A 21,087-nucleotide genomic window follows, 5' to 3' on the forward strand; every position below is an offset into this window, starting at 1 on the left:
AAATTTTAATCCTGGCTCTAAGACTGATTTGTTGTGTGGTCTTGTACAAGTTATCAACAATAAAGTTCCCCTAAAACAGCAATTTAATCTGCCCATATGGAGCCGATGCCTTTAACAGAACTTCATGCCAGTGTAAACATCAATCTGCTCAGATCAAATTGCATGGTTAGGAGCTTAAGAGTGTAAACTTGTTGCTAAAGTGATTGTCTTTAGTTATCTATTATGGCGCTTGTCAAATATATAGATGCCCCAGGAATAATAATCATAACTGTGCCTCAGTTTCCATATATAATTATATTTCACTGTGATGGCATCAGGTATATAGCGCTTTGAATATGTGTACACATGCACGTTATGCAGCTATTAGGCCATCTGTGTAGGTGTGTGCAGGCAAACATATAGGCACATATCACTGAGAACCATCCCCATGATGTTTTTAAAAGCAGCCACATATGATTAGCTTTCTCCTTCTGAAAGCTAATGGTCTGTTACAGTTTACACAGCGAATTCCTCTATGCATTTCACTGTAGTAACATGCTTCAAACTTGATAACGTAATTTACAAAATAAAGTCTGAGCTGTGTGAGCAAAGCTGTCTATGAAAAAATATCTAGCAAAATTTCACAGGTTTGGCCCTCTCTGTAACAGCTGAATTGAATATTATGAAACTTTGTTTTAAAAAATGTTTCTGCTTGTATGATAAACATCAGCCCCACGGGCAATTGAGGAGAAAGTTTAAAATGTTTGAAAAGAGCTGCTTAGGTCATATCTTTTACTGAGCCAAATTCTGCTGGGGAAAGAGACAAGCTTACACAGAGCTGTTCTTCAGGCTCGCCTCAGCCAACATTTTCTTTTTCCAAACGGGGGTACCTAAAGCCCTTCAAGTTGTGGGGAAGGGAGAGATTTAGGATGTGTGGCTTAGGACTTAACTAAGCAGACCACTTGTTCGCTATTAAACCCCTAGACAATCCTGCTTTTCTCGGGTTTGCCCCTCCTCAGGCAAAACCAGACGTGGTTTTGGGCGGCCTCAGGCGGGGGCTGACCTTTTGAAGAGCGCCCCGCCCCACCCCCAGCAGCGTGACCGTGCAGGCAACGTCATACTGAGCCTTGGACTGGGGGGGGCGGCACACGCTTAAAAATGGGTTCCCCCCGCCCTCCTCCCAGCCTGACCTTCCAGGCACCCGTGAGTCCCAGGTCCCACCAACGAAGGCAGGGTCACGCCGTTCCCAAAAGACCCAACACGTCCATGAGGGTGGTAAACAGAGGAGCGGCTGCCTTAGCCGTAACCGCTCCGTGCCTCAGTTTCCCCAGTTGGGAAGCAGAGACGTTAACAGCTCCCCTTGCCTTGCAGAGGGGCGGGGCAGCAGTTAATGGCTGCAACACCCTAGCTCTCCCCAGGGCGTGCACAGACCCGCCCCGCAACGCGCCCCTCAGGCGTCATGTCTCTCCCTCAGTCCCCACAGCACGGAGGGGACGCGCCCCTGAGGCACCTCCCCGCACCGGGCTGCACTGGAGCGGAGGGCGGGGCGTTCCACCTCACCCGCCGACGCCATGAAGGTACCCGGATGAGCCAGCTCTCGCGCGCTCTCCGCTGCCCTCCCGCTACCGTCACGTGGCCACCCAGAGCGCATCCCTCCCGGCCTCGTGCCCTTTGACCAGCGGCGGGCACGTGACTGACTCGTCGTCTCCCCCCCCCCCCCCCGCAAGTCTCGCGATTGTTGGTGCCCGCGGCTCCTGGCTCCGTGTGTCGCGGGGAGGAGGAAGCGGCCCAGGCCTGACGGGACCGAGCGCGGCGCGGATCCCCCCCCGCGACCAAGGTGAGAGGAAGCGGCTATTAACCCTTCCCGCGCAGGCGGGGGGAGGCCGAGCCGAGACCCGGCACCGCCCCGTCTCCCACCGGAGGCTGCTCCGAGGCTCCCCGGCCCGACCCCTTCTCCTCCCGTCCCTCAGGTTTCACCTCCCGCCTGGCAGGCTGGGTCGGGGGCCCCCTCCCCCGCTCAGGCGCGGAATTCCTCTGGCCTAGGCCCACCACCTCCTTCTCCCTCAGACCCGCCCCCCCCCCAGGTCCTAGCTCCATCTCCACCCCCCCCCCCCCCCGGTCTTGTCAGCCCCCATAGGCCTTAGCTCCCGGTCCTGTCGTTTCTCCCCCTCCCCAACAGGCCCTAGCCCCACCCGGTCTTGTCAGCCCCCATCCGCCTTAGCTCCCGGTCCTGTCTTTTCTCTCCCCCACCCGCCCCAACAGGCCCTAGCCCCACCTCCACCCGGTCCTGTCAGCCCCCACAGGCCCTAGTCCCCCCGCGTCCTGTTCTCCCCCCCCCCCCCACAGGTCTTAGCCCCACCCCGCGTGCTCCTGTCCGCCTGCAAAGGCTCTAGCTCCTCCTCCTCCGTGCTCCCGTCTGCTCCATTCACCTTCCATAGACTAGCCCACCCATCTTGTGCCCCACCAGCCCTCCCTCCCCCCATCTTTCGCCCCTCTCCTCAGAGCCTAGCTTTAACTTTCCCCCGCACCCCCTCCACTGCCTGTGCTCGGAGTTCCCCTTTACTTCCTCTTCCTCCAGCCCCTAACCCCAGTCCCTGAGTTGGGAAGGGGGTGCATGCTGTAAACTGTCATGCATGAATATTACTTGTGAAAGTAGAGAAAGGCACATTCTATTACAGTTGCACTGCTCTGAATTTATGAATTAGTAAGTCGTCTCTCCATTTTATTTTTTTGTATTCTGACACCTAGGAGTTCTAGTCATAGAACGCTGTACAAGCACACAACAAATAGACTGTCCCTGACCCAAAGAGCTTACAGGCTTCACCAATCCATCCCTAACAAAAGGCTAATTTTGTCTCCATCAGGTGATGCCCTATGCAGAAGGCATTAGAAGGAAAGGCTAAAATTACATTAACTTTAAGAGAAGTGTGTGTTTTATTATCTAAAAAGTGGCTTAAAACAAGATGATAGAACATTAAGTGAGGCTGATTTCATTGTCACATGAGAGTGGTGTATACACATCTAAAGAGACTAACTGAGAATGTGAAGATAATGCTGTTTATAAGGGGAAAGGCAAAATTATAATGTCTGGAACCTCAGAATATTTTGAAGATATGAATCTTTATGTGCTAAGTGTTAAAGATAGTGTTATTCATTTGTATAGTGTCCACTATTGTATACACACAACTTGTAAGTTACTTATTTCAAGGCTTTTTTTGTTGTTGTTGGTTTTGATCAGAGTTGATCAGAATTAGTATGACAGTGGAGGAGTGGTTATCCACTGAAATAGCATAATACTAAAAATTAGTATGTTAGATGTCATCTATGATAGCTGTAACATCTTTTTAACCAGTTACAAGTTCTATTTTATTTTCGCTACAAAACAGTTTATCAAAGCAGTTTTGCTACTTTCTGTTCTAAGGTTTACTTCTTTTACAGATGTCAGAAGATCTTGCAAAACAACTAGCTAGCTACAAAGCTCAGCTCCAGCAAGTTGAGGCCGCTCTTTCTGGGAATGGAGAAAATGAAGACTTACTAAAATTAAAAAAAGACTTACAGGTGAGGATTGAGGGAATTAGAAACTGAGATCTTTCTATCCTAAGTAATGTCAGCAAAAATGCCATCACTTTCTCTCAAGCAGAAACATAGCTTGTTGCTGGGCATTTGCACTTCAAAAAATAATAAATACTTGTCAGGGTTATTGCAAAATGTAAGTTAAAGGTTTGCTCTATGATCTCAGATTGTTTGAAGGGACAGTGGTATAGCTGGCAGTGCCAAAGTTTGGCCTGTCTTTTTAAGTTTATTAAACATTCATGTTGTTTTATATGCTTTTAAAAAAAGTCACTGCTATTTGATTTGTTTTTAAAAAAAGATGTTAATACCTCACCATCAAGAAGAAAAAGGAGTTCTTATCTGAGATGTGCAAGTCTTTGGCTGAAACACTTAAATATTGCCTCCATTTAAAAAAAAAAAAAAGCTAAAAAAAAAAAATTCATATCTTAGCTCAAGTTGATAGTGACCACACTGTTGCATTGCACATGCAGGCTGAAGGAAGAACAAAATTTGTGTAAAGAACCGTTTTAACTTCCAAAGGGTTGGAGAGAGAACTATGAAAAAAATATGCAAACAGTCTTTTTTTACTATACACATTTTTATACTCTTTATAAAATTTGTGCAAAGACAGCCTTTCCCAATCTTCTTCATTGGCCTTTTTGTGGCATTAGAATAATACCAGTAAATTGTAGGCATCAAATTTTATCACCTTGTAATTGAATCTAATCTCCACTCATGTCATCTGCATTTTTTAAATAAAGCCATTGCATGCTCCATTTAAACTATGTAGCTATTTCCATTTGTCACAGCATTTGGGCTATCCTGAGCACTGAGTCAATACAAATGTACGTGGAGAAATTAATTTGATGCCGATTTGGTTTACTCATTATGTACACGTTCAATCACATCTATAAATCAAGTATCAGAGGGGTAGCAATGTTAGTCTGTATCCACAAAAACAACGAGGAGTCCGGTGACACCTTAAAGATTAACAGATTTATTTGGGCATAAGCATCTGAAGAAATGGGTTTTTTACCCATGAAAGCTTATGCTCAAATAAATCTGTTAGTCTTATGGTGCCACCAGACTCCTTGTTGTTTTCACATCCATAAAGATAGCTGAAATACTTTTCCAGCGTAAGTCTGAAATCCTGGCACACCTTAGCCTCTCACTGACTTTTTAACAGAAGTTCTGGGTATGTAAGGAATGCCAGATTTGTTATGCAGTGTTAAATGTGCCACCACCTGGAATATGTTTAGACTTAATCTCATAAGTTACTTTTTGTTGATAGATAAAAGCTACTCAAAGTCCTCATTAGACCCACTTTGGACAATGACATGAACACCTTCAACTTGATTAAAAAGGCCTTTATCACTTCAGGCAACAAAATTGGCACATAATTGTGCCTGTATTTAATGTTTTCTTAAATGTTAGGGTATGGGTGCAAACTACTACTATGTTATTGCTAGAGAGAGAGAGAGCGCACAAGCGAGTGAGCACTATAGCAGCCAAGTTATTATTCACAAAACTTAAGTAGATAAAAATTACCCACTGCAGCATTCAGTAGCTGCTGCTGCTTGAAGAAATGGTAACAATAAAAATACAACTCAAAAACAAGCTAAATCAATGTCTTCTATCAATAAGCTTTAGATTTTCTTTTAAATGTAAAGGTCTTTTGTCCACAGGGAACGTTGTAGTATAATCAGAATATACTTAATTGCACATTCTTAAAAGCATGTGTATATTTTTAAAATGCAGAGCAAAACTCATATTTCTAATACCAATACAAGGTCTGCTTTGATGTGTGGAAATCACTGATGTGAAAGGACAACTTGGAAAAAAAATTAAATAAAAGCTCTCTGCACAGAACAGGGAAGATGTTTGCATTCCCAGCTCCAAAAAGTTTGCTACTCATACATTTCACCTTTAAAAATGGAAAATAAATCCAACTTTATTTTTTTCGTGTCTCAATTAAATTGTTTCCTGTTTATTCTAAAGATTATCTTAAACAATCCTTTATCTCAGTATTGCATCCATCATTACCATACACAGCATGCTCAGCTTTGACCAAGATATTTTCATATATAAAATGGGCTCCCCATCTTTTACTTTACTGAGGGACTTCTAGCAAGGTACCTATGCAACCAAGGATCAAATCTAACTTGCACGAACGAGAGTGGATTGCAGCCAGCCTCCTCTTTAACATGGTGTAACAAGCTGTGGAAACTATGCACTCCACAATACAGAGCTCCATCTTGACTTGTGTGAAAAGCCACTCTCATAAGGATGGATCTTTACATGCTGGGACCTGTAGTCTCCACAGGTTGCATCTCCATGTCATAGGAAGGTGGCAGCAAGTCACACTGTATAGCTTATTTGGCTGCATGTGGCTACCTTAATTAGCAGTTTTGCTATGGTAGGCATTAAGAACACATTCTAACTCTTCCCCACAAATCTTGCTTTAAACATGAGCCATTCAGCCTTTAAAGATTTCTGTAGTGTTATTTTACTGTAGTTCATGAGCTAGTCTATCTAGAGTGCAGAGCCACCCCCTCATCCCCCATAAATGCAGTGTGATGTCTGAATACATGAGACAGTTGCAGCTTCTCTTCCTGCTTTGGTAGTGGGTACCACATTATTTTCTGCTTAAATAAACTTCTTGTTTTCAATCTCCTTCAGTGCCTGTTCTGTTAGTTTCAGTTGGTGCCCTCATGTTTTTTCAACTTACTACTTTCTTTAAGAGTTTTATGGGATAGTTTTCTTTTTCTCCCATTCCCTTATTTCTACAAATCTAGTTTCCCTAATCCGTGAAACTGCATAAACCTAATGGCGCTTTTCTGCACCTTCCAGTTCCTCAGCTGTTACTGTAATGTGATGCCCTCCTACTATGTGCAATACCCCAGTTGTGTTCTCACTAGCTCTATAGTATACTGTATGTTAGAACAACAAAACAGATGTATTGGATCCCTAACCAATTCAAGACATGGTGTATATGGTTCAAGTTTCTGTCCACTATCTGTGTCTAGTATTAAGATACGTAGGCAAAATAAGATTTTACTACAAGTTTGTTTATAGCCTACCCTTTAAACAACTGGTAAAGTCAGGGAATTGTTGATTGAGTAATCTGTGTGCATATTCACTCTAGTTCTACAATAAACTATTTTAATAGATAAACGACTTATGAAGGAGGCAGGAGTAAGTCAACTGTCTCAAAATTACAGTGGTTTCTGTATATCTGAAACGCTTACCTTCAGGTAATCAGTGCACAGCTGTACTCTATTTGACCTGCTGATACACATATCACAAGCCATGATGCTTCCTGGATTTGCAGATTACTGCTACTACCACCCGCTCTGTGAGTGAAGGAGCAGTGTTAGAACTCAGACCTGGGGAAGGAAAAGTAATTAATGGTATGTACTCTAAGGAGCTCCCTCAAATGAAATATTCTAAATATCAAAATCAGTGTTGATCCATATGCAATATTCTGCAAAATAAAGATTATAGTAAAGGTAGACTGTGGCCATATCCTCTGTTCCAGTCCCTGCCACAAAATCATCAGAGGGTCTTCTAAAGCAAAAACAAACCCCAAACCTCCTTGTTAGGGAGGTCTGATTGATTGGTTCAGATATCAACAAACAAAAGAGAATCCAGTTGTCAGGCCCTTTGTGCCTCTGTGCTAGGTACTCAAACAAAAGTACATATAAGAAAACTAAACATATGCTTTATGGGGTTGGTCTCTGGGAATTACCTGAGTAGAATCCTCAAACTTCTGGAGGAATGAAGAGTAGCCTTCCCTCTGCCTTGAGCTTTCCTTCTCTTTATAGGCCCTTACTTTATCAATGAGGTTTAATGAATCAGGCTCCAGCTGTTCTCTCTCATCTCTGCTGAGCTGAGAGAGGAACCCTGCTGGGTCCCACAGCCTTCCTGTCCCACTGTCTAGATACTTGTTGATTCCATTTATTAAGAAAAGTGGGATGGGGGAGTCTGTCAAGACTGTAGAGTTTTCTTTTTGGGGCCTTTCAAATCTTCTTTAGGGTGTACCACTTACCAATAGTACTTGTCATCTTGGATCTTGACTAAGGAAAACGGTGGCGTCAGGAACGTTGAATCTTCATGCTTTGTATTGTTTCATGAGCTACCACGGACATCCATTTTGAAAAAGGATGTTCCTCATCACCAGTACAGTTTCTTTATTCAAATCACCCCACAGCCAGCAGTTGCAAAGAACGCCTGTGCCCGACCAGCATGTTCCGTTTCTGCCCCGGCAAACCTGATTAGAATTGCTCCCAGTTCACCCTGCTGCTGGCCTTGCCTCTGGGCAGTGTTATTTGTGGGAGCAGCAGCATAGACCTAACGTGTTGTGGGGCAAATCTGTGGAGAGGAGAGGGTTATAGTGGGGGGAAATGCAGAATGTCTGTAATCTCCTTAATTGAAAAATTTGCCCTTAATTTTGTGACTTGCATCAGATAAAAATATTGTGATATTGTAAGGGCTGACACCATTTCTTGTGTATGAATTGTGGAGTTGCCTTTCCTCACGTAGGGAAGTGCTTGTGTTTTGCTTTTATCTGCTGGCTGTTGAACTACGTATTTTTTCAGTTGTAGTGATCAAGAATCTTCACACTGGCAAGTAAGAGTGTAGCACTGATTCAATTGGCATTTGCTACATTGCAATAAAAGGAGTAGACACTAAATATCTTCCTAATTAAGGTGAAAAATATGCATTCAAATTCTGACCCTCTAAACCATCTAAGTATTCTTTGTTCCACTGGTTTACAAAGTTGATAGAAAACCTGGAAATTTGCCTACCTATTTTGGCTCCCGAGTCATCAAAGATGGTGTCTACCTAATTGAGGAAGTTATTTTGTTTTAAAATAGGTAACACTGAGACTGAACAAAACACCTACCCATAGAAGTGGTGCCTCCAAGTCCAATCACAGTGGCAGGGCATTGGCTGGAAACTTGCATTGCTGTGTACTGTGCTGTATCTGCTCTATGAATAAATAGGACTTCACTCTGTAGTGTCTAAAGGCACTAAAAATCAATTAATAGAAAAAAAGATATATTTTCCTCTGCCATTTGTCTTGTTCAGGTCATTCTGTCAGGTTAATGAGGTGGTTCTGGCCCCGCACTTTGAGGCCCTGATTCAGGAAAGTGCTTAAGTGCATAATTAAGCCCATCTTTGTTCAGGAAGGCAATTAAGCATGTTCCTAAGTGCTTTCCTGAAATGGGATACTTTCCTAAACTGGGATCTCAAAAAGGAGTCACTCCTCTCTCCAAAATATCTCTGTGGATACTTCAGCTCAACCAATCCCCACTTTTTCAAAGGAACTGAAAAAATGGCACCTCTCATTCAGAGGTGCTTATCATTAGTACGCTTATTTTATATGCAGTATTCTAAAACTAAGAAATGTGTAATTTCTGGGCTTAACCAATCATTTTTAAAATAATCGCCTAATGAAAAATAAACTGCAGTTGAGGTGGAAAAGCAAAACATTCACAGTTATCTATCTTAAAGTTTATTTGAATCAATTTAGCCCTTGTCTTCCTTATGAGCAGTGAATGTAACACTGGCTGCTTACTCCCCATTGCTGCGATGTGCTCTTCAGTCAGAAATTGAGAATCATGTGCAGCACACGTGCAAAGAGAGTCGCATCAAGGATTGTTTCCACATGAATAGCTGGCTATGTCTCTGAGCCTATGCAAAAGCAGTTCAGCTAGAAAGAATTGCTGTGAAAAGGAAACATTGGGGCATTTTCAGAGTTGACCCAGGGTGAAGAGGTGGCCTCATTTCAATATAGCATACAGTCATACATCGCTTTCTTCTACATCTGTGATGTCGAAGGCTAATACATTGTAATTAGTGGTAAATAGCCAGCAGTCTGCTTTACATCAGATATACGTTTAATACAATAACTACTACAAAATAGATCTGTCAACTTGGGGAAAAAATAAAGCACAGTAATGGTGTTTGAAAGTGTATTTTTTGCCTCTTCCTTTTCCAGGAAGTTATAGAATTAACCAAAGATCTCCTTTCAACACAACCTTCGGAAGCCCTTGCAAGTTCTGATAGTTCTGCTTCTGCCCTACCCAGTCACTCCTGGAAGGTTGGGGATAAATGTATGGCAATATGGAGTGAAGATGGACAGTAAGTGTAGAAAACAAACTTCTCTAACAGTTACATGAAATAATACAGTACAATGGTAAGAGATTTTCATTCAGCTTGAACTACCCCATTTGAGTAATTCTAACAAAAAATAGCTAAGAGAAATTAAGTAACCATTGTATTTCCTTTCAGTGAAGTTCAATATTATAGACCAAACGAATTTGACATTCGGTGATTCTGAAAACACCTTTTCTTGTCACCACCCTTAAAAGAAATATAATATATACAACTTTTAAAAAACCTTACACTTTCATAAACTAATTATAATCATTTAGTGTAGTGCCTATCAAATGTACCCAGGGTATGTAATTGCCATTCTGTTAATATATTTTACATTTACTCACTGTCATGAAAAATGACTGAGAGATTTAAGTCTGTGCATTTAATTTGGAACACCATCATTTGACTGTAAAGCAGGGGTCGGCAACCTTTCAGAAGTGGTGTGCCGAGTCTTCATTTATTCACTTTAAGGTTTTACATGCCAGTAACACATTTTAACATTTTTTAGAAGGTCTCTCTCTATAAGTCTGTATATTATATAACTAAACTATTGTCATATGTAAGGTAAACAAGATTTTCAAAATGCTTAAGAAGCTTCATTTAAAATTAAATTAAAATGCTGATCTTATGCCTCCGGCCCATTCAGCCTGTTGCCGGCCTGGGGTTCCGTTCACCTAGGCCGGCAGCGGGCTGAGTGGGCCTGCGGCCGGGACCCTGGCTAGCAAGGGGCAGGCAGCCAGAACCCCAGACCGGCAGTGGGCTGAGCGGGGCTGACAGCCGGGACCCCAGACTGGCAGTGGGCTGAGCGGCTCAGCCCGCTGCCACTCAGCCCACTGCCGGTCTGGGGTTCAGTCCACCGGCCTGGGATCCCGGCCCTGCTGACATAGTGGGTACCTACCTTCTCCCTGGTTCTAGCCCATTCTCTTCCTCTTTCTCTGGACTGAGCTGAGGGTGGGAGTGCACTGAGCACAGGGCTCTCCCTGTGGGTGAAGGAGCAGGCTAGGGGTTGGGGTGTAGGGTCTGGCTAGGAGCTAGAATGAGGGAGGGGGCTCAGGGTTGGGGTTTGGGTGTGGAGTGCTTACCTGGGCAGCTCCCATTTGGTGCGAGGGGTGCAGAAGGGAATGAGGGGTGGGGGCCGTACAGGAGCTCCCGTTTGGTGCTCAGGTTGAGGGTGGGAATGTGGGGGGTGCAAGAGTCAGGACATGGGGTGTGAGGGGGCTGGGTATGTGTGTGGGGTGCAGGAGTCGGGGCTGGGGGCATGTGAGGGGGGTGCAGAAGTCAGGGCATGGGGTGTCGGGGGGCTGGGTATGTGTGGGGGTACTGGAATCAGGGCTAGGGTCGTGGGGGGATGCAGGGGTCAGGGCAGGAGGCTTGGGTGTGTGGGGGGTGCAGGGGTCAGGGCAGGAGGCTTGGGTGTGTGGGGGGTGCAGGGGTCAGGGCAGGAGGCTGGGGTGTGTGTGGGGGGTGCAGGGGTCAGGGCAGGAGGCTGGGGTGTGTGTGGGGGGTGCAGGGGTCAGGGCAGGAGGCTGGGGTGTGTGTGGGGGGTGCAGGGATCAGGGCAGGAGGCTGGGGTGTGTGTGGGGGGTGCAGGGATCAGGGCAGGGGGCTGGGTGTGTATGGGGGGTGCAGGGGTCGGGGCAGAGGGCTGGGGTGTGTAGGGGGTGCAGGGATCAAGGCAGAGGGCTGGGGGTGTGGGCTGGGGTCATGGGAGGTGCTCCCAGCCCCCTGCCCAGAGAGGCTCACGGCAGGGGGCTGGAGGGGATATGCCCTGATTCCACCCCCCCTTCCCCAAGGCCCCGTCTCCACCTCTTCCCCAGAGCAGTGAGCACTGCTCTGATTCTCCCCCTCCCTTCCAAAGGCCATCAGCTGATCGGCAACGGGGAGGGAGAGGACACTGGGGGAAGAGGCGGGAGAGGGGGGGAGCTTGCTTGCTCTGGAGCAGCAGCCTGGGGGGGCGCAGAGAAAAGTGGACCGGGGCGGGTAGGATTTTTAATGGCACACTGCTGCCTGCTGGGGTCCCAGCGTGGGTTCGGCAGCGGGCTGAGTGGGGCCGGTGGCTGGGACTCAGCAGGCAGCAGCATGCCATTAAAAATCGGCTCCCCTGCCGTCTTTGACATGCGTGCCATAGGTTGCCAACCCCTGCTGTAAAGGAACTGTAGTTCTATTCTATCAAGATTGCTCTGTCTTTAGGGGCTTGATACTTGGCTGTACCATGCTCTGGAGATGCTGTACCAAAATAGTTGGTTTTGACTCCCTCAGCTAATGCTATTGAGAGTTTCTGGGGTTGCTTCAATTTAGTCTGATCTTGTGGTCTTTGAAATACAAAGATATTTATTTTCAAAATGATAGTTTATCCTTTCTTTTGTAACATAGAAGCATTTTTGAATTTTTTCTAATCAAACTGTTCAGATTGAGTAAACATCCCATTTCCTTCTCTTAGAAAAGAGTTGAATCCTTGTACAATGGAGCTGCTAATGTAGTGAAAACCAAATATATGCACTGATGCACAATTATTGATATTTTCATGTAGAAAATAAACTGTTCAAAAATGAAAACACTTCTTCTGTTCCTAGGCATTGATGGCTGAAATATTTTCTCACCTGAGATCATAAACGTTACATTTTTTAAATTCTTGGGTCACTACTGGGTCCTAAGCTCTGGTCCTAAACCAGTGATCACAATGAAAAGTTTGTTGGATCTGAAAGTATTTGTACTGGTCCACTTAGATGTTTCTAGTTCTGGCACGCCAAGTGGTATTGGACCTTACTCACTTGGATTACTATCTTGTTTCTTTCCACTGAAGCTACAACATGATTTAAGCAGCCAGTGTCTCAAGAAATGCTAGCTAGAGATTAATGCTTCCTACCACACAAAAGCTGGGGCTCCCCTCAGTTTTCATACAGTATAAAGCATTGGTATTTAACTCAATTCAAGTGTTTCTCAAGATGGTGACTATATCAAAACGACGTAGGCAGGTGTTAATTGGAATTATATCTGTAAGTGTAGTCTCATGCCTCTGTAGCAGAGCTGGGAGGGAGATTTAGAGACTTCAAATTTTTTCCCCATCCCAAATTGAAACAAAAAGTCAGTCTCAAAACCTTTGTAAACAGATGATCCAAAAAGAATTAGTATGGCCTTTTAAAAATTTTTTAGTATAAATTAACTACAGGTTCGAAAGAAAAAGTTGTTTTGAACTAGAAAATGACAAAACAGGATGTTTAAACAATTTTGAAACTTTTTCTTTTTTAAATTTGAATCAGAAGATTTGTCAAATTCAAAACTAGCCCTTTCCTGTGAACAGTTTTAGTTTCAACAATTCAGCATTTTCTGGTGGAAGAGCATTCAGTCAGAAAATTCCTGACTAGCTCTAATCTGTGTTATCTAGAATGCCATAGTTTTAAAATCTGATACTGCATGACCTACCAACTAGGGAAAAAAGTGAGATTCTTAACTTTGCAGTTGCACGAGACATTTGTTTCTAGTCTAAATAGCTCTTGGGCCTTAAAATTGTCACTGGTTCCTTGATCAGCTAGTGAGGTTAAGCTCTTGTGCAGGATTGATGTACTTAGGTTCTTAAAGAACATTAACTTCTTGGCTTGATTTGTATTTTGTCCCAAAAAATGAAGCAGATTGGTAGCAAGTACTTAATTTAAGCAGATTGGTAGCAAGTACTTAACTTAATGTTAGTAGCTGAATAACAGGGTAGGTGTTGTAGGGCTGAGTATTAAACCATTACTCACATGCTTACAGCCATGATATCTTTACAGGTGTTATGAAGCTGAGATTGAAGAGATAGATGAGGAGAATGGTACTGCTGCAATCACATTTGCTGGATATGGCAATGCTGAAGTCACGCCTCTGCTCAACCTCAAACCTGTAGAAGAGGGAAGAAAGGCAAAAGAGGACAGTGGCAACAAACCCATGTCCAAGTAAGTGACTTGTATAACTTTAGATGTGTACTCTAACAAAGAATGTAGGCCAGCCAAGCATGTTGCGTTCGTGTGGTGGATGGATGGATGGAATTTGCTTAAGGAAACGCGCTCTGGTAAAACAACCTGTTAGCATCTCACTCTTAGACCAGTTCTGCTGTCATATTTATCCAGGATATTAATGTGAGAGAGAAAAGTAGAATACTTTCATTGCCAGCAAAGAGGCGAGTTCTAAACAATGTAGGTTCCAAATCATGATCAGGTAAAGAGTAACGCAAGATGGAGATGATGCTTACAGTTTATGTTTCAGGAGAAGATAGAGACTTGTGTGTGTGGTGAAATAGTGAGTATATTATAAATTACTGATTAAAGAAGTGGTAGATGCCTGTAATCTAGCAGAAGCTTTTCAGAGCTCCTGCTTGAAATTGTAAGTGCTGCATAGACAAGTCTTCGTTTGGAGAATGAAAAAATATCTTCAACAGGTGAAGCTTCTTTGACTCTTTGTGGGAGTACCCAGGGTTGTGAGGCACCTCACTACCCACTGCCCTTAGCGTGAGAAAGCCTGGTCTGTGCCTGCCATAGGTCAGCTCCCTGACTTCACTGGCCACGGGCAACACAAGCACTCCCCTCTTAACCTCAGCAGGTCCTCTTGCTTCAGGTTAGTACTAGACATATTCCTGCCTTCAAGCATCTCCCTGGAGTGTCCTGTCCCTGTTCCAGTGGGTGTTGACAGTATTCACAGATTTGCTACTGCCAAAGAAGCAGTGCACCCCAATTTACTACACCTCAGATTATCGTTCTGTTTAACACACAGCACTTAGATATACAAATTTATTAGAGCATAAGCTTTCGTGGGCTACAGCTCACTTCATCCGATGCATAGAATGGAACACATAATAAGAAGAAATATATATATACAGATAAGTTGGAAGTTGCCATACAAACTGTGAGCTGTAGCTCATCTTAACTAATTAGCCTCTCACAGTTTCTATGGCAACTTCCAGCTTATCTGCATGTATATATATTTCTTCTTACTATATGTTCCATTCTATGCATCCGATGAAGTGGGCTGTAGCCCACGAAAGCTTATGCTCTAATAAATTTGTTAGTTTCTAAGGTGCCACAAGTACTCCTGTTCTTTTTGCAGATACAGACTAACACGGCTGCTACTCTGAAACCTGTCAGTACTTAGATATGTTTATAGTAAAAACAAGTCACAGTTTATTTAACAAAGTAGAGAGATCCAGGTGGTAGCAAGTAAAGTATTGGAAACAAATGGTTAAATATACCATACAATCATAACAAAAATTCTAGAACCTAGGCATAACTAGATACTTTCCTGTCTTATAGATCAGTGCTCACCCAAAGTCCTTCCAGCACTTTACAGCAGGTTTGGGTCTGACCCTTTGTTCATAAGACAAACATGCGGCTAGCTTGCTTTCTCAGTGAAGGATCCAGGCTGTACCTCTGCACCCCCAGATATACCCCAGGATATACTCACACCTGCTGTTTGTTCCTTCCTGTAAATTTCCTCTCCAAGATTTTGCAGTCTCTTGATTAACTTGGCTCAATATTGAAACAGGCATCCATTGTGAGACATACAATGCCTAATACACACGTGACCAGACAGAAAGTTAAGTGTCTGTTTCCTCCTGCTTGAAAGGAACCTGTCCAAGACATGTCACCTTCTGATTACCTGCTTTAAGAACATAATTCTCAGCACAGACACACAACACTTCAAATATTATCTGTACACATGTTTCGCAGTGTTTATGATGGCCAGTGGGCTACTGGCTCTTGGTAGAGACTTTACATGCCACCTTATAGTGAATTATTGTGCATGTATCTGACCCAGGAGATCCCTGTAAAACTCTAGGCACCCTCTGTGCCCTCTGCCAGCTAGCACCAAGAGGTTCCTGATTCACAGCTTCCTGATAAGAAACCAAAATGTAGAGGGGTTACATCTTGGGAACCAGTCTATTTGGAGACCCAAGTACTGGAGCAGCTCTTGCGTCCTTCCTCCAGCCTACGGTAGGTTGTAGGAGAAACTCATAGGATGGGTACTGACTCTGCCTTACCGAACTGGGGACACCAATATGATCCTTGAGGGGAGGGAGTGGCGGGTGTGTGGGCGCGTGCTTAATCCCTCCCCTTTTGGAAGAAGCATGGCATGTGGTTCCTGTCACATACAGATTCCCTCTGATCCACATTGGTATGGAGGACTTGTGCCTCTATCCTAGCTCCCCAGCACTCATGTCCCTTCCTTTGGTTCCTGGCATTATGGCTTCATTAGAGCCATTTTGCCCTCCTCTCCTCAGTCTACCGTTCTTGCAACCCCCCTTTCCATGTCAAAAGGGGTTCCACAGCATTAAATAAAGCTTCTGCAGAAAAGGCAATACAAATTTGGGTTTTATCAAGTTCTTTGCAGATTCCCCAAAGAGGCTAGTGGAGGGGATGATATGCTTCAGACCATTTCTCCCTTTCCCTGTGCCTAATCCCCACCACAGTTGCTGCTGATTACCTGATCAGTGCAGGAGTCCTAGATCAGGCAGATCACCATGGTGAGATTTGGCCCATGTTGGAAAAGAGCCATGTACATTCAGAAATGTTATTTGATTATATTTGAAAGGGCCATTTGAGAATTTGTGAAACTGGGAATTTGTCATCTGTGCCAGCTCTGAGGGTTGCTCTATTTGAAATGGCCTGCTTGAAGCATTTTTATTGCTCCTGATTCTGCATGATAAATGTTACAGGTGTGTAATGCTGTAATGATATTCTCAATTGATAAAAGAAAAAGAGTACTTGTGGCATCTTAGAGACTAACAAATTTAGCTCGCAAAAGCTTATGCTCTAATAAATTTGTTAGTCTATAAGGTGCCACAAGTACTCCTTTTCTTTTTGCAAATACAGACTAACACAGCTGCTACTCTGAAACCTCTCAATTGATAGACTGTCTTACAGAAGAAATGACTTAATGTTCTTTCTAGAATCAGAGAATGAATCTGTTCTGTACAGGCAGCAGATGAAACTAGGCTTAAGATGATCTTATCACACCATGGTACCCATGTGTTACACATAACTAACTTCATAGCTTTGCTTTTGCATTTATGGAGTACAGTTTGTTTGGGGAGGTTTGACAGTATTCTTCATAAGCGTACATAGTCCTGATTTGGTTGTGTAATCATTCATTTGAGAGTCCTGATGGCTTACAATAGTTACATTTAGTTTCTTTCTTGGTACTTAGTGTACCTCAGAGTGCTTTATTGAGAGGAAATGTAGTCACAAACATAATCATGGGCTACCCTTCCTTCCTACAGAAAAGAGATGATTGCGCAGCAACGAGAATATAAAAAGAAGAAAGCTTTGAAAAAAGCCCAGAGAATCAAAGAACTTGAACAGGAGCGAGAGGACCAGAAAGTCAAGTGGCAACAGTTCAACAACAGAGCCTATTCTAAAAACAAAAAAGGCCAGGTTTGTATATGCTGCCAGTGTGTGAATAGTTAGCAAAAGGGGTAGTCTGACCTACAAGTTACAGGAAAAATACCATGCCCAGACTATGCTTTGGGGGCAAATGGCTCAGCTTCACAATCTGAGGCAGCCCAGCTGCAAAACCGAGTGAGATGCTGTAGATAGGCTGAGTAATCATGGTAGCTTGATGCTGCAGATAGGCTGAGTAATCATGCCTAAATATGAAAAGTAAGTCTTAGGTCTTTGCTTGTGTAGGTTGGGAAACTTGGTCACTTTTATGCAAGAATTGGGGTTGCCTTTAAAAATTTTTTTAGTATAAATTAACTAAAAGTTTGCATTTGGAGGAGCAGCCAAACTGCTCCACATCATGCCATATATTGGGAAACCTGTTGTGAGACCTTAATGCTGGCAAGTGTGTAATTGGATCTCTTATTCACCCAGCATACCTAGCTTTTCATGGCTGTTCTAACTGGGCAGGAGATAAGGAAAAGCATAGAACAAATACCAGTGAAAGGTGGCAGCACTATTCCTCAAATGGTGTGTATTTTGGTTTTTACTAATATACATTCATGCCACTGTACAGAGAGCTCACTACTATTAGATTTGTCAATGGTAATGTTAGCCATTGTATAGAAATACAGCGATGCACATTCTGTCAAAGTTATTCAGGGAAAAGAATTCTTGCCACAGCCTAGATCTATAAGAAGACCTATGCACAGGTGTGTGCTGGGATTTATCTATAGGTGAGGTACTTGTGTCTGTGACTTATATCAATAGTATACAGGAATTGGAAGCTGTTACTAGTCACTATTATGACTTATAACAAGAAATTTTAAAAAATACAATACAAGTGCATAATAAAGCCTTCTGATTGGCCTTGGTTTAGCATGGTGAGGTGTTTTCCCTCTTGAAACCAAGCTTGCACATAGCCAGGCTGGAGCATTGGGCCCACTGTTGAGGGCAGCACAGACTGGGAGGATTGGGGTCCACTGGAGCTGAGATCCTGAAAGTCTGGTGTGTGGCCAGCTTGGAGCCATTTCCCATGTCTGGTAGAGTAGCCGTATTTCAGAGGAGGTGGTGGGGAGACTGAAGTGTTGCTGTATTGCTGCCCACTCGGTTTCCTCCCACTCTCCCAGGGGCAGTGTGGGACTGCTAAAACGTCAGTCCTTTTGAGCACTTACCAGAAAACAGTCTTATGATAAGGAATGTGGCTTTTATTGATGAACATTGGCTGTCAGTGCTTACAAAGAGGCATGATTAGAGCACAGGGCTGGGTGCCAGGAAATTCTGTTCTAACATTGTCTCTGCCACTTACTCCTCCTGTGCCCTTGGGTAAGTACATTAATGTGTCAGTTTGCCTGTCTGTAAAGTAGGGTGTTGAGGATTGATTGTAGAATTAGAGAACTGACTAATCAGTACTCATGTCTTCACAGTTAACAAACTGTCTTGAACTGACTAATCAGGAATGGTGTTTTTGTTTCCTTCTCAGGTAAAGAGGAGTATTTTTGCTTCCCCTGAGAGCGTGACTGGCAAAGTCGGGGTTGGAACATGTGGAATTGCAGACAAACCCATGACACAATATCAAGATACCTCTAAATATAATGTCAGGCATTTGATGCCTCAGTAAGAGAGGGGAAAGGCTAAACTTCATCTCTGCAGGGCTTTACACTTATCTTTTTATCATTATATTTTTCTAAAAGTAAATTATTTGTTGGCATGTAGTGAATAGTTCATTTTGTCACCATCACTTGGCTTCAGCTGATGTGAGCCTTAAAGAAATCTACAGCTATTCAGTTGACTCCCTTCATCATTACTAAACTTTTTATATAGTCATCTTAAAGCAAAATTCTGCAGCCAGATGTTTTCATGAGTTGCTGTTAGCAGTTATGCTGAAATGCTGGTCTCCAGAATCTTCCATTCATATTTTTAGCAAGGGTACGGTCAGAAAAATGACTGTGTAAAAATGGCCCCTTTAAAAGTTTCTCATTCCCTCTGTATTCACAGTCCTATCTCCTTGCTTTAGTGACAAACTACACTAGCACTACAGAGCCAGTACAGCTCTGGGAAAGTTAGCTGGATTCCATCCTAGCTTGTATATAAAATGGAATTGTTAATAAAATTCTAAGTTACTCCCTTACAATCTCACTGAAGACAGTCAGCGTGTAACTGAGGGCAGAATGTGGCCCACAGAATAGATGAGTAGTGTGATGATTCATGTGCTAGAAAGAATGCAACTTCACTTTGAGATTCCAGACTGAATTTGCAGGGCTGGAAATTACAGGGAGGAATCTCCTTACATGTATACTGAGCACATTTAAACTGGAAGTCGCTGAGACACAACCAGGGAACCATAAGATGACATTTTTAGAGAGTCAAATTTCAGAGTAAAACTGCACTTTAAAAGTGAAGATTTAAGTGTTGGGAAAATTTAAATCATATGATCTGAAAAGCATGTTCTCAATCCTTCTACACCTTGCACTGCTGGGTTCCATGGGCTGGTTATGGGACTTGTTGAGCAGCCTGTGTGGGTTTTTTTTCCCATCCATTTGAACAGAACTGAAGCACATTAGATAAGAATGCCTGGATCCTATTTAATTAGTTGGAAATGAGTAAAGGCTAGTCTGAAGTTTCTGCCTTGCTATAATCCTGGCTGTGGCTCTAGTCTTCATTGTAATTTCAGCCCTACGCTGTCAGTGAGCCCTTTTATTCAGGAAACCACATGTAAAAGTTCTTGCCTTTTGTACATGATTGCTTCCCTCTGTTACGTGTCTCCCACTTACGGTACTGGTACCACCTCTGAATCCGTAAAGTGTTTTTTTTTTTAAAAAAAAAAGTTAATGTATAGCCCTGTATACATTGTAGATATTATTTTTGTAAAATCTAGGGCTGAGTTAATGAACAGGAGTACTTTGGCTATTTCCTCCATTAAATAATTCAAGTGTATTTCTTGTTCATTAATCTTGACCATGTTTCCCTTGTATATTATGTTAATGTAGATCATTTTGTAATTTGTTAATTAGATCAGGTCATGTCAGCAATTGATAATGCACTGATTGGTGGAAATGTCCATCAGTTACCTGAGTCACAACTAAAGCTAAACTCTGCAACTGATAGTGTAGAATCCATGCATAGAAAAAGATTCTTCCTATTAATGGGAGAAAGTGATTTTTATGAATACAAAGTGTGTTAATTTCAGTTTTGTATGTTTAACTTTTATTAAATAAAGTGTTAAAATCTCTTGGAGATGTTTGGAAAAGTGAAAATGCACAATGCTTGGGCCCTGCCTAAGGACTACTACAAAATGCTGAAAAGGAAACAAATTAGTGAAGAGGAAAACACACAAAGTGCTTCAATTTCATTATGCTCCATTGCAAAACTAAGCAACTTTTGCCTAGTTTAAGATATCCTACTTGTGGCAGGGGTATAAATTTTGCTGCCTGCAGAAGGACTTTAATCTAAAATGAAGTGTAATCTGGTGCAAGGAGGAAAGCCCCACTCCCCCCCCATAAAACAGCCGTTTTAAAAAGCAGCATGTAAGAGATCCAGAACAGCCTGCACTTTAGCCAAAGACCCATTCACCTGTCAGTCATTAGAGGGGGCATTGGTTCTGCTGGACTGAGAGATGGCTGAGTAATGAGGCATCTGTCTGTCATTCCTTGGAAAACTGCACTTGTCCAGGGTGAAATGGTTCCTGACAAAAGCAGCAGCTCTTCTTTGTGTAAGGAAGAACAGAAACTGGAACTCCTGCTATAAAACATGCAGGACCTGAGCTTAAGGATAGTCTGTGCATAGGCCACCCTCCTGAACAGCACTGTGGTTGATGTGAATGAAAATGCCTTTTTAAAAAATCATGCATCAGACACTTAAATGGCAAATCTCTTTTGGCAAAACTCACTCCCTTTTGGTATAGGCAAAGTCTCCATCATAAAAGCATTTTGTCACTAGCCATTTTCTCTGAAGAGAATGTCAGGGGCAGAGGGCTGCCAAAAATGAA

The 21,087-nt window shown here is 43.1% G+C and overlaps 1 protein-coding gene across 3 annotated transcripts; it reads left to right on the plus strand.

Moving 5' to 3' along the window:
* Positions 1–1,670: 1,670 nt before the first annotated feature.
* SMNDC1 (survival motor neuron domain containing 1) lies at positions 1,671–20,336 on the plus strand. 3 transcript variants are annotated; one of them, XM_077823178.1, is made up of 6 exons: positions 1,671–1,816; positions 3,418–3,537; positions 9,536–9,678; positions 13,464–13,625; positions 16,943–17,096; positions 18,583–20,336. In XM_077823178.1, the coding sequence occupies exons 2-6, from the start codon at positions 3,418–3,420 to the stop codon at positions 18,718–18,720; spliced, it is 717 nt and encodes a 238-aa protein (XP_077679304.1). In that variant the 5' UTR covers positions 1,671–1,816; the 3' UTR covers positions 18,721–20,336. The 3 variants fall into 3 exon arrangements, with proteins under 3 accessions (XP_077679304.1, XP_077679305.1, XP_077679306.1); XM_077823179.1 differs by lacking the exon at positions 1,671–1,816 and adding an exon at positions 6,786–6,941; XM_077823180.1 differs by lacking the exon at positions 1,671–1,816 and adding an exon at positions 6,863–6,941.
* The last annotated feature ends 751 nt before the right edge of the window (positions 20,337–21,087 follow it).

The sequence above is a fragment of the Eretmochelys imbricata genome, chromosome 7, assembly GCF_965152235.1.
Source record: "Eretmochelys imbricata isolate rEreImb1 chromosome 7, rEreImb1.hap1, whole genome shotgun sequence".
Lineage (NCBI taxonomy): Eukaryota > Metazoa > Chordata > Testudines > Cheloniidae > Eretmochelys > Eretmochelys imbricata.

Excerpts from the sequence above, each read along its gene's own strand:
- SMNDC1 (XM_077823178.1), top strand. The coding sequence starts at position 3,418 with ATGTCAGAAGATCTTGCAAAACAACTAGCTAGCTACAAAGCTCAGCTC. Across the intron at positions 13,626-16,942 it reads GGCAACAAACCCATGTCCAA|AAAAGAGATGATTGCGCAGC; the intron begins GTAAGTGACTTG and ends TCCTTCCTACAG. Across the intron at positions 17,097-18,582 it reads CTAAAAACAAAAAAGGCCAG|GTAAAGAGGAGTATTTTTGC; the intron begins GTTTGTATATGC and ends TTTCCTTCTCAG.